This window comes from Macaca nemestrina, chromosome 20, assembly GCF_043159975.1.
Source record: "Macaca nemestrina isolate mMacNem1 chromosome 20, mMacNem.hap1, whole genome shotgun sequence".
Classification (NCBI taxonomy): domain Eukaryota; kingdom Metazoa; phylum Chordata; class Mammalia; order Primates; family Cercopithecidae; genus Macaca; species Macaca nemestrina.
Window position 1 is genome coordinate 48,636,914 of NC_092144.1, and position 12,963 is coordinate 48,649,876.

Below are 12,963 nucleotides of genomic sequence, written 5' to 3' on the forward strand. Positions count from 1 at the left end.
AAAAAACTAGCCGGGCGTGGTGGCGGCGCCTGTAGTCCCAGCTACTCGGGAGGCTGAGTCAGGAGAATGGCGGGAACCCGGGGGGCGGAGCTTGCAGTGAGCTGAGATCCGGCCACTGCACTCCAGCCCGGGCGACAGAGCCAGACTCCGTCTCAAAAAAAAAAAAAAAAAAATATTTGGGAGGCCGGGATTGAAAAAATAGACACCCACAAGGATGAGCCCCCACAAGGATGAGCCATATATCCACCAAGGTCTGCAGCCACCAATGGCCCAAACCACTCCCATCTCAGTTGTGCCTGCACACTGGACTCCACGGGAGGTATAGAGACAGAGACCCCCTGCCTTCTGCCTCCACCCATCCACACCAAGCCCAGTGTGACCACTTCCGGGGAGGGCTAAAATCCAGACTGGCAAAAGGTCGAGGATGTTTACTGATTTCTGTCTGGTTAAACATCCGATACCAACACATAAGGCCACGCACAGTTCTTGAAACTTTAAAATCCCTCAAAAACTGTTTATTATACAGATGAATTTTGATAGTCATGATGGGCTTATCGGTAGGATTTCTGGTAGCGAGCACGGGCACCAGGGCCTCCAAACTTTTTGGACTCGCAGCGACGAGGATCAGCTACCAGCAGGGTCCGGTCATACTGGATGAGGATGTCTTTGATCTCCTTCTTGGAAGCCTCATCCACATCTGGCAAGAAGAGTAGGGACGAAGATTTAGATAATCAGAGTCCTTGACGTGATCCCCACACACCCACCTACCTCATGGGAATGACCCATGCTCACTCACATTTCTGGTAATAGGCCACCAGGGCTTTGGAGATGGACTGACGGATAGCTGTGAGGAAGACACACATATAAAGGATACAGGAGTTCTGTGAAGGCCTCCCTCCCAGAGCCACCTCCCCTATGCGCCCAGTTCCTGGGACTCACCATAAATCTGGGCCACGTGACCACCACCCTTCACACGGACACGGATGTCCACACCAGCAAATCGCTCCTTGCCGAGAAGCAGAACTGGCTCCAGCAGCTAAAGGAACAGGGGGAATGAACAGGGATTTCAGTTACATGCTGGGCAACTTGGTCATCTCACTGGGCTTCTCCTTGTCTCTGTGGCTTCTGCCACCACTGGCCTCAAAGTACTAGTGGATGGGGCTCAGGGTGTCACTCCGAGCCCCCCTACAGAGAAAAGTAAAAGAAGCCAGATTATGAGACTGCTGAAGTGGCAAGAAACATAGGCAAGGTAAAGGGAACAAGATCTGGGCTCCCTCCTACTTGTGTACCTCACCGGACCTCAAACACCCTATCTCTAAGACTGGTTCTTAGAAGGCTGAACAGTAAGCAGCATACCAGTGGCTTCTGAAACTCCCAAGGGTGTTGCAAACAGTCGAAAGCCATCCCCTGGACTGTTCAGGTGCCTTTTCTATTTCCCACCTGAGCTCTCTGCCTTTTCTTTGAGCCTCACGGATTTCCAGAATTACAATACAATACAACCTGCCCCTGTCCCTAGACCTTTCCCAGCTAGCTCTAGGTCTTTTACCAGTGCCTCTGTCTGGATACTTTCTCTACCTGCTTTCAGCTCACAGGTCTCCTTCCCCAGTTCTGACCACTTTGGATCAGCTTCTGGTATTAGGCCCAGTCCTTCTCCCCAGCTAGGCTGGCAGGTCCATCAAGGAAGACCTGAAGTAATCTGGATTACTGCTATGTCCCCAAAACTCAACAGAGGGTACACATACAAATCCTTCAAATAAAGTGACAGCCAATAATAACATTCAACATCTGCTATACAAAGGAATCTCAGAATTTTTATTAAATTCAAGGCCAGGCATGGTGATCACATCTGTAATCCCAGTCCAGGCAGAAGGATCACCTGAGATCAAGGACCAGCCTGGGCAACAAAGTGAGACACCATGTCTACAAAAAAAAATTTCTGAAATGAGCCAGGCATGGTGATGTGCCTGTAGTCTTGGCAACCGAGAGCCTGAGGTGGAAGGATCTTCAACTCAGGAATTCAAGGCTGAAGTTCATTAGGATTGTGCTACTGCATTCCAGGGAGAGTGACAGCAAGATACTGTTCTTAAAAAAAGAACCTCATATCTAAAAACAAAATTTTTTTTTAACTGACCCTGCAATGTACATATTCTTCCTTTTAAAAGTAGTAAACTTCAGAAGGGGCAGAAATCAGACTCTGGTTTCTTTCCATTCTGAGCCAAAGAAACTGAGAGTCCCAAACAGGGAACAGAAGAACCCCTTTCACAAGCAAGCATTTAAACAGACCCAAATTCGGCCGCGCGGCTCACCAGGCTGGTCAGGAGTTCTAGACCAGCCTGGCCGACATGGTGAAACCACGTCTCTCCTGAAAATACAAAAATTAGCCGGCCGTGGTGGTGTGCGCCTATAGTCCCAGTCACCCAGGAGGCTGAGGCAAGAGAATTGCTTGAACCCGGAGGGTGGAGGTTGCAGCGATCCGAGATCGTGCCACTGCACTCTCCAGCCTGGGCGACAGAGCGAGACTCCCTCTCAAAACAAATAAATAAATAGAATAAAAAATAATCAGACCCAAATTCAAGTTATTTCAATACTTACTGAGCACTTACAATGTCTAAACGCTGCTTTAGACGCTTGGGATTTATCAGGATCAAAACATTGATCTTCGTGAAAATAAAGCTATGAAACTGGTGTTCCTCCACCCTTTGGGTCCCCCCGCATCCCAGTTAGATGAACTTCCTAACATTCCAGTTTTCAAAGCAACCCCTTAATCTTCAACACCCCCATCTCAGCTTTTACATCTTCTGAACCTCAAGCCCGGCTCTATTGCCAAATACCCCACTTTTCTACAACCAATACAACTTCTAAACATCCCGCTGCTGATACCAGCCCCCTCAGCTTTCACGGGCTACTATATCTCCAAGAGTCCTCCATCCACCCAACGCCGGTGCCCGATGCCAGCACCTTGTATTGTAGCGTGCGCGGCTCAATCATCTCCAGGGGCCGCCCGTTCACCTTGATGAGACCATTGCCGCGTTTGCAGTGCGCCACCGCTGTGGCTGTCTTCTGTGGGATACAAGAGAGAGTGGCCCCGTGAGCTCGGGCTCCAGCTCCCATGTTGCCCCCTGTTTTCCTGCCCACCGTCCTCTCCCAGACCCTGACCTTCTCCTTCCCCTCCCCTTCCCATCCGGCGTCTAGCTCACCTTGCGTCCGAAGACCTGCACCGACTGCAGCGGGCCCTTGGACGGCATGGCTACGAGCCTGAACGAGAGAACCTAACCGCGCGGCGCTGCAACCGGAAAAGGGAAGCTCGGGGCCACCCTGGCCGCTTTTCAGGGTCTGCGCAGGCGCCTTGAGCGCTGCGTCGCGACGGGAGAGAGCTTTACGGCTTCTGTTGCGGCTAAGGGGCGGGGCGTCTGATCAGCCGCGGGAAGGCCCTTAGGAGCACAGAGCGGGCGTGCCCTGTGAGGCGGAAGTGGCGGGCTCTGTGGGCGGAAGGGGCGGGTCGTGGGAGTGTAGTGTGCGGATTGAAGAGAACGCTTCGTGAATGTGCTTCGCGTCTTCGGTAGTTGTCGATTGCCGCAGCTCTCCTTTGCGTTCTGGCTCTAATAATCTCCCTTCGTGCCGGGCGCGGTGGCTCACGCCTGTAATCCCAGCGCTTTGGGAGGCCGAGGCGGGCGGATCACAAGGTCAGGAGATCGAGACCACGGTGAAACCCCGTCTCTACTAAAAATACAAAAAATTAGCCGGGCGCGGTTGTGGGCGCCTGTAGTCCCAGCTACTCGGGAGGCTGAGGCAGGAGAATGGCGTGAACCCGGGAGGCGGAGCTTGCAGTGAGCCGAGATCGCGCCACTGCACTCCAGCCTGGGCGACAGAGCGAGACTCCGTCTCAAAAAAAAAAAAAAATAAAAATAATAATAATCATCATCATCATCATCATCTCCCTTCGTCCCTTCTTTAAATCTGTTCCCACCCTCCCACTACCTGTTAGCTTTCTCCCCTCTGGACTCTTCCCCGAATCCCCCGCATCAGAATCTTCCCTCTGGAATCTACTGCAAGAAATCTGGCTGGATTCTCAGATTCAGGACTTCCAGAATCCTGTCCTCCCTAGAATCCCCCTCCTTGGGGATCCTCTCCAGAATCCTTTCCCCCTTAGAGCCCCCTCCCCTCAGAATCTCCTTTTCACCAGAATTTTCTTCCTTTTTCAGTCTCCTCTTCCCAGAATGTTTCCCATCCTTCTCTCAGAAGGCCAACCCCAAATGTTCCTCTTAAGAGCGCTCAACTTAGACCCCCCTTTTCTCTGAATCTCCCTCCATTCGGTCCTCGTCCCCTCAGTCACCCTTGCCAGAATCTTCCTTTTGTCAGGACCCAGTACCTCTGGAATCTCCCTCCTCCAGAATCTCCCTTTCCTGGCAAATCCCCCTTTCCCAGAAAATCCCCCTTTCCCAGAAAGTCCCCCTTTCCCAGAACACCCCGCCCCGCAAATCCACAAAAACTTCTCTCTCAGAGACCCGTCCCTCAAAATCTACCTTTCTCCTGAATTTATTTCCCTTCCGAGACTCCTCTTCCCAGCAACTGCCTTCCCTGGAGTTTTACTCCCCTTAGAATTCCCCTCTCCTCAGAGACCCTCCCCCAATAATTCACCTCTTCTGTGTCCCAACCCTAGAATCTCCCCCCACCTTTTTTTTTTTTTTTTTTTTTTTGAGACAGAGTTTCACTCTTGTTGCCCAGGGTGGAGTGCAGTGGCGCGATCTCGTCTCACTGCAACCTCCGCCTCCCGGGTTCGAGAGATTCTCCTGCCTTAGCCTCCTGAGTAGCTGGAATTACAGGCATCCACCACCACACCTGGCTAATTTTTGTATTTTTAGTAGAGACGGGGTTTCACCATATTGGCCAGACTGGTCTCGAACTCCTGACCTCAAGTGATCCACTCATCTCAGCCTCCCAGAGTGTTGGGATTACAGGCGTGAGCCACAAGCCACCGCGTCCGGCCGAATCTTTTTTTTTTTTTTTTTTTTTTTTTGAGACGGAGTCCTGCTTTGTCCCCCAGGCTGGAGTGCAGTGGCATGATCTCTGTTCACTGCAACCTCTGCTTTCCAGGTTAAAGTGATTCTCGTGCCTCAGCTTCTTGAGTAGCTGAGATTACAGGCATGTACCACCACGCCTGGCTAATTTTTGTAGTTTTAGTAGAGACGGGGTTTCACCATATTGGCCAGACTGGTCTCGAACTCCTGACCTCAAGTGATTCACTCATCTCAGCTTCCCAGAGTGCTGGGATTACAGGCATGAGCCACCGCGCCCGGCCCCTAGAATCTCTTTCTCCAGAATCTCCCAGTCATCTTTTTCCTCTCCCCCAAATCACCCTCCACTTAGGCCTCCTCCCCACAGAATTCTCCAACCCCACCTGAGGAACCCCAGGTTTGGGTTGTCCTCTGGCTGCCAGCAGATGTCCCTGCCTCTCTCCCTATAAAGATTCTCCCCAGCCCAGAGATTCCTCTCTCAGGGCTACAGGGAGCCCACAGTTGCCTCAGTTTCTCTGGCAGTACAGGGTCTGGGATCCAAGGTTCAAAAGGACGTGGTGGCACACTTTGCCAAAGAGGGTGGAGACAGGGAGACACTGGAGGGCAGGTCTGGGGCCAGAGGGAAAATCCAGCCTGGAGTCCAGCTTTAAAAGAGTGAGGCAGGAGAGGGGCTGTGAGGAGGGAGGAAGGAAGTCCCTAGAGTCTGACCTGGAGGGACACAGAGACAGCCCAGAGAAACGTAGGCACACGTGGAGAAGAAGAGAAAGATGAAAGGGCCAAGGGAGAAGAGGAAGAGAAAAGGGAGAGACCAGGACAGTCAAGAGATTGACCCCCAAAACAAGCCCAGTGACAGAGTTAGAGGCAGAGAGGCCAACCCTCAGACAAAAGAGATAAAGGCAGGCATGAAGTTTCCAAAATACTTGAGACAGAGGCCAGGTGCAGTGACTCACATCTATAATCCCAGGACTTTGGGAGGCCAAAACGGGAGGATCACTCAAGCCCAGGATTCAAGACCAGACTGGTCAACATGGTGAAACCGCGCCTCTACTAAAAATACAAAAATCAGCTGGGCATGGTGGCAGGCACCTGTATCCCAGCTACAAGGGAGGCTGAGGCAGGAGAACCACTTGAACCCGGGAGGTGGAGGTTGCAGTGAGCTGAGATGGCACCACTGCACCCCAGTCTGGGTGACAGAGCAAGACTCTGTCTCAAAAATTAAATAAATGAAAAAGGAGAGCTGAGACCTCAAATATTCACCTAGACGTAGATAAAGGCTAGCACAGGTGTTTTCCAATGAAGACAGAGGCAGACGAGAGGATGCACACACTCTAACTGTACTGTCTTTTTTTTTTTTTTCCTGAGATAGAGTCTCGCTGTGTCACCCAGGCTGGAGTGCAGTGGTGCAATCTGAGCTCACTGCAACCTCCGCCTCCCTGGTTCAAGCGATTCTCCTGCTTCAGATTCTGGAGTAGCTGAGATTATAGATTCTTCTGCTTCAGCCTCCTGAGTAGCCCAGATTACGGGCCTCTGCTACTACACTTGACCAATAATTTTTCCTTTTTTTTTTTTTTTTTGAGACAGAGTCTCGTTCTGTCACCCAGGCTGGAGTGCAGTGGCGCGATCTCGGCTCACTGCAAGCTCTGCCTCCTGGGTTCATGCTATTCTGCTGCCTCAGCCTCCGGAGTAGCTGGGACTACAGGCACCCACCACCACGCCCAGCTAATTTTTTGTATTTTTAGTAGAGACGAGTTGCACTGTTTTAGCCAGGATGGTCTTGATCTCCTGACCTCATGATCCACCCACCTCGGCCTCCCAAAGTGCTGGGATTATAAGCGTGAGCCACTGTGCCTGGCCAATTTTTTTTTTTTTTTTTTGAGATGGAGTCTCGCTCTGTCGCCCAGACTGGAGGGCAGTGGCTTGATCTCAGCTCACTGCAACCTCTGTTTCCTGAGTTCAAGCAGTTCTCCTGTGTCAGCCTCCCGAGTAGCTGGGATTACAGGCATGCACCACCATGCCCAGCTAATTTTTGTATTTTTTAGTAGAGACAGGGTTTCACCATGCTGGGCAGGCTGGTCTTGAACTCCTGACCTCAGGTGATCCACTTGCCTCGGCCTCCCAAAGTGCTGGGATTACAGGTGTGAGCCACTGTGTCTGGCCACTAATTTTTGTATTTTTTAGTAGAGACAGGGTTTCACCATGCTGGGCAGGCTGGTCTTGAACTCCTGACCTCAAGCTCACCTCAGCCTCCCAAGGTTCTGGGATTACAGGTGTGAGCCAAGGCTATTGGCCTAGCCTGCACTGTCTTAAGGGCCCGTTGGGTAGGGGAGTTCAGGTTCTCTGGTCTCTCCAGATTGATCTTCACACTCTTGCTAAGTCTTGTATCGTCCCTGAGCTTGGGAGTCAGGGAGCGCTGTGACCTAGGCCCTCCCGACTTTGGGGTCACCATCTTTCCCCAGCCTCTATGGGCACACTCCCTGAATTATCTGTGGCTTGGGTGGAACAATCGGGATAGGACGGCGGGGGGAGGTGGAGGGGGAGTTCCCCTTACCCACTTCAGTCCTCCAGTCTGCTCCACCTTCCTGTACCTCTGTCTTCCAGAACCCCAGGTCAAGCACCAGAGAATGTCTGGGAGTGAGCAAGGTGCCGGTGTTGCTTCTGTGGATCATCCTCCTGCTTGTACAGCCCTGGAGGGACCTAGGAATGCCCCTCTGCTGCAGGGAGCCTTTTTACTTCCTTGCAGCCCTCTGAAGATACTAGTGAGTGGGAAACAGAGCCAGCAGACAGGGGTGGGCCAATTGACGGGGCGTGGTAGGGGGTGTGTTTGAGGAAGGGTCAGCCTCTTTCCCTCCAAGATCTGATTCTCCTCCTTACCCCTGAATTGTAGGGAAACAAAAATGATGACACCCTCTACACCCCAGATGATCTCCGGTGAGTACTGTATTTGCTTCTTTCTGCAGTTGGAGGTTTTGAGAGAATTCAGTGGTCTCCATGTGTGAGGGTAGCTGTGTGACCATATGAATATGTTGCAGGGAGGAGGTAGTGGGACTGTCTCCTGACCCAGCCCCTAGTCTCGACAGATATATTTTGGTCACCGCTGTCTCCAATACCTAGAATAGGGAGGCATATAATAACAAATGATGACTACAGCTACATGTAAATAGTGCTTACTCTGTGCCAGATATTGGTTTAAATGCTTTAAGTATGTTAGCTTATTTACTCTTTACACCAATCCTATAAGATAGACACGACCGCCATGTATGGATGTGAACGTTGTACACTGCATAAGGATCCCACATCTACAAAGACGGTACTGTATTCACAGCCTGGACATTGTAGATTTGCATATTTGTCGGTTTCCAGCAGATGGCAGTAAAGTATCTTGTTCTGATAAAATCAAGCCTTAGAAGGTAGAAGGAACTTAAGGAAGGTCTTTTTCTTTTCTGTTTTTTTGAGACAGGGTCTTGCTCTGTCCCCCAGGCTGGAGTGCAGTGGCACAATCACAGCTCACTGCAGTCTCGACCTTTTAGACTCAACCAATCCTCCCACCTCAGCCTCGAGAGTAGCTGGGACCACATGTACGTGACATTATGAATGGCTAATTTTTTTTTTTTTTTGAGACGGAGTCTTGCTCTGTCACCAAGCTGGAGTGCAGTGGCGCAATCTCTGCTTGCTGCTACCTCTGCGTCCTGGGTTCAAGCTATTCTCCTGCCTCAGCCTCCCGAGTAGCTGGGACTACAGGCATGCACCACCATGCCCAGCTAATTTTTGTATTTTTAGTAGAGACGGGTTTTCACCATGTTGGTCAGGATGATCTCAATCTCTTGATCTCATGATCCGCCTGCCTCGACCTCCCAAAGTGCTGGGATTACAAGTGTGAGCCACCATGCCCGACCTTTTTTTTTTTAGATATGGGGTGTCACTATGTTGCCCAGGCTGGTCTGGACACCTGGGCTTAAGTGATCCTCCTGCCTTGGCCTCTCAAGGAGCTGGGATTACAGGCAGGAGCCACTGTGCCCAGCTGAGTGTCTTTTTCTTTTCTTTTTTTTTTTTTTTTGTACTTCTGTAGTTTTTTATTTTATTTTATTTTATTTATTTATTTATTTTTTATTATTATTATTATACTTTAAGTTCTAGGGTACATGTGCATAACGTGCAGGTTTGTTACATATGTATACTTGTGCCATGTTGCTGTGCTGCACCCATCAACTCGTCAGCACCCATCAACTTGTCATTTACATCAGGTATAACTCCCAATGCAATCCCTCCCCCCTCCCCCCTGAGCATCTTCTTCTAACTTGCACATAAGTACAGTGTGGCATAGTGTCAGCCCTTAAGGTTGGGATTATCCAGAGCCCTACTTACAAATGAGGAAACTGAGGCCCAGAGAAGTGAAGGGGTTTGTTCCAGGCCACAGATAAGAAACCTTGGGAGTGGGGACTTGGACTTATGCCCTTACCCATAGATACCAGGCCACTTTGTCCCCACTGTGTGTCCTGCTGAGACTCTAGGCTGCTTCAGGTTGGAGCTATCTGTGATTGGGTCTGAGCAGGGACCATCTGTGGGAACTGCTGTGTTGCAGCTACAGTACCTGCTGGATCCTCTGGGGTCCCAGCTGTGAGTGGCCAGCCAGGGCCGTTGCCGGCCCTATGAAGGACATCCCCAGAGACCTGTCCCCCTCTTTCTGGCCAAACTCCTGGAGTTACTACAGGGAGCTTGTGCTCAGCACCCTACCACAGCCTGAGCCTTGGAGGACATGGGCTCCCAGGTGCACCCAGAGAGGCTGGGTAGAGAGAGGGAGGGAATAGTCTTCAGCTCCAACTCCCAAACCCTAAGCCTTTTCTTCCCTCTAGGCCAGAGGACCCCACCTGGAGCCCTATGAGCCAAGGGGAAGAGGTAAGGAGGAGGAAAGTAAGGTAAGATCTTAAGTCTCTGAGCTCTTGCCCCACCTGCCCCCATTCTCACTGTCCTTTAGATACTCCCTCTTCTCTCTTCTTCCAGGAAGGGACAGAGAAGTACACAGGTGTTCTCTAACCTCATCCCTATGAGGACAGGGAGGGTCCTGTGGCTCACATCCCTACATCCCTGGCTACAGATAATTACCACTTGAAGAACTTTTTTTTTTTTTTTTTTTTTTTTCCTGAGACGGAGTCTCGCTCTGTCGCTCAGGCTGGAGTGCAGTGGCGCGATCTCGGCTCACTGCAAGCTCCGCCTCCCGGGTTCACGCCATTCTCCTGCCTCAGCCTCCTAAGTAGCTGGGACTACAGGCGCCCGCCACCGCGTCCAGCTAATTTTTTTGTATTTTTAGTAGAGACGGGGTTTCACTGTGGTCTCGATCTCGTGACCTTATGATCCGCCCGCCTCGGCCTCCCAAAGTGCTGGGATTACAGGCGTGAGCCACCGCGCCCGGCCTGCTTTTTTTTTTTTTCTTTTTGAGGCAGAGTCTTACTCTGTTGTCCAGGCTACAGTGCAGTGGCGCGGTCCTGAGTAACTGGGATTACTGGCATGCGCCACTACACCTGGCTAATTTTTGTATTTTTAGTGAAGATGGGGTTTCACAATGTTGGTCAGTTTGGTCTCGAACGCCTGACCCTGTGATCTGCCCGCCTCAGCCTCCCAAAGTGCTGGGATTACAGATGTGAGCCACCGCGCCCAGACCACCACTTGGAAAACTTTCAAGTAATACTGATGGCCAGACCCCAGCCCAGATAATTTGATAACTGGTCTCTGGTGGAGCCCGAGCATCTATATTATTATTGTTATTTAGAGACAGGGTTTCGCTATGCCGCACAGGCTGGACTCGGCATCTATCCATATATTTTTTTGAGACAGGGTCACACTCTGTCGCCCAGGCTGGAGTGCAGTGGCATGATCAAAACTCATTGCAGGCTTGATCTCTCAGGCTCAAGTGACTCTCCCACCTCAACTCCCCAAGTAGCTAGGGCTATAGGTGCATGCCACCATACTCAGCTAATTTTTGTATTTTTTTGTAGAGATGGGGTTACCCTTTATTGCCCAGGCTAATCTTTTTTTTTTTTTTGAGGCGGAGTCTCGCTCTGTCTGTCGCCTAGGCTGGAGTGCAGCGGCCCCATCTCGGCTCACTGCAAGCTCCGCCTCCCGGGTTCACGCCATTCTCCTGCCTCAGCCTCCCAAGTAGCTGGGACTACAGGTGCCCGCCAACACGCCCGGCTAATTTCTTGTATTTTTAGTAGAGACGGGGTTTCACCGTATTAACCAGGATGGTCTCTATCTCCTGACCTCGTGATCCGCCCGCCTCAGCCTCCCAAGTAGCTGGGACTACAGGCGCCCGCCAACACGCCCGGCTAATTTCTTGTATTTTTAGTAGAGATGGGGTTTCACCGTATTAACCAGGATGGTCTCTATCTCCTGACCTCGTGATCCACCCGCCTCGGCCTCCCAAAGTGCTGGGATTACAGGCGTGAGCCACCACACCCAGCCACACCAAGCTAATGTTAAACTCCTGGGCTCAAGTGATCCTCCCCCCTCAGCCTCCCAAAGTGCTGGCATTATAGGCATGAGCCACCACACCTGACCTTTTTTTGTTTTTTTGTTTTTTTTGAGACAGAGTCTCCTCTGTTACCCGGGCTGGAGTGCACTGGCTAGCGGACTGGATGGCCACATTTCCATCACCCCAAAGCATTCCTTATCTCCCTTCCCAGTCAATTTCCATCTCCCTCTCCAGCCCCAGACATCCACTAATCTGCATTGTCTGCATTGGTTTTGCTTGCTCTGGAGTTTCATATGAATGGAATCATGCTGGATATCTCCTTTCACTCAGCTTCTTTTTAGTAGAGATGGGGTTTCACCGTGTTGGCCAGGCTGGTCTCGAACTCCTGACTTTGTGATCCACCCGCCTTGGCCTCTCAAAGTGCTGGGATTACTGGCGTAAGCCACCGCTCCCGGCCCTAATTTTTGTATGTTTCCAGTTTAGGGCAACTCTTTCTTTCTAAAATCTTCTGAAGTATTGTGATGTGCTACCAGAGTTGAGTTCAGAACCGTGGAGCCACCAAGGAAGAAACTTCCATAGGGGGGAAATGACTGTACCCTCTCTTTTCTGCAGGGAATGCCTTTCTGCAGCAGTGGCAGCAGTGATTTTATTGTAGAATCCTATTTTCTTTTCTTCTTTTTTTTTTTATTTTTTATTTTTTTGAGATGGAGTCTTGCTCTGTTGCCCAGGCTGAAGCCATCTTTGTTCACGGCAACCTCCACCTACCGGGTTCAAGAGATTCTCCTGCCTCAGCCTCCTGAGTAGCTGGGATTACAGGTGTGTGCCACCACACCACCTGGCTACTATTTGTATTTTTTTAGTAGAGACAGGGTTTTACCATGTTGGCCAGGCTGGTCTTGAACTCCTGACCTCAGGTGATCTGCCTGCCTTGGTCTCCCAAAGTGCTGGGATTACAGGCGTGAGCCACCGGGCCTGGCCGAGAATCCTATTTTCAAGAACTGCTATTTAAAAGAACCAAGCTTAAGGAAGAGGAAACACCTTTCTATAGAGTGCTCAGCCCCTCCCCAATCTATCTGGGACTCAATTTGGTTTTGCTGGATTGGGGTGTGTGTGCTTTTGGGGAGAAACACGCACCTGCAGGTATATTCACTGCCTGCTTCCATCATAACTGCACCCCAATCCCCAGTAACTAAGTAGGTATATATTAAGCTTAGGTAAATTGAATCCAGGTGTGTCATACTTATGTGAGAAATTTTACCAGTATGTCCTGAGGCTTCTATTTTTTTTTTTTTTTTTGAGACAGAGTCTTGCTTTGTCACCCAGGCTGGAGTGCAGTGGCACGGTCTCAGCTCACTATAACCTCCACCTCCCTGGTTCAAGCAATTCCCCTGCCTCAGCCTCCTGAGTAGTTAGAATTACAGGCGCATGCCACCACGCACGGCTTTTTTGTATTTTTAGTAGAGACGGAGTTTCACCATGTTG

The 12,963-nt window shown here is 50.7% G+C and overlaps 1 protein-coding gene and 1 pseudogene across 1 annotated transcript; one reads left to right on the forward strand and one right to left on the reverse strand.

Annotated features, from left to right (window-relative positions):
• Positions 1 to 493: 493 nt before the first annotated feature.
• On the reverse strand, positions 494 to 3,349 carry LOC105495368 (ribosomal protein S16). Its single transcript, XM_011764807.3, has 5 exons — positions 3,198 to 3,349; positions 2,959 to 3,060; positions 940 to 1,036; positions 797 to 844; positions 494 to 697 (listed from the first exon to the last, which is right to left on the reverse strand). The coding sequence occupies exons 1-5, from the start codon at positions 3,243 to 3,245 to the stop codon at positions 552 to 554; spliced, it is 441 nt and encodes a 146-aa protein (XP_011763109.1). The 5' UTR covers positions 3,246 to 3,349; the 3' UTR covers positions 494 to 551.
• A 192-nt stretch (positions 3,350 to 3,541) lies between these two features.
• LOC139360195 (uncharacterized) lies at positions 3,542 to 10,093 on the forward strand (annotated as a pseudogene).
• The last annotated feature ends 2,870 nt before the right edge of the window (positions 10,094 to 12,963 follow it).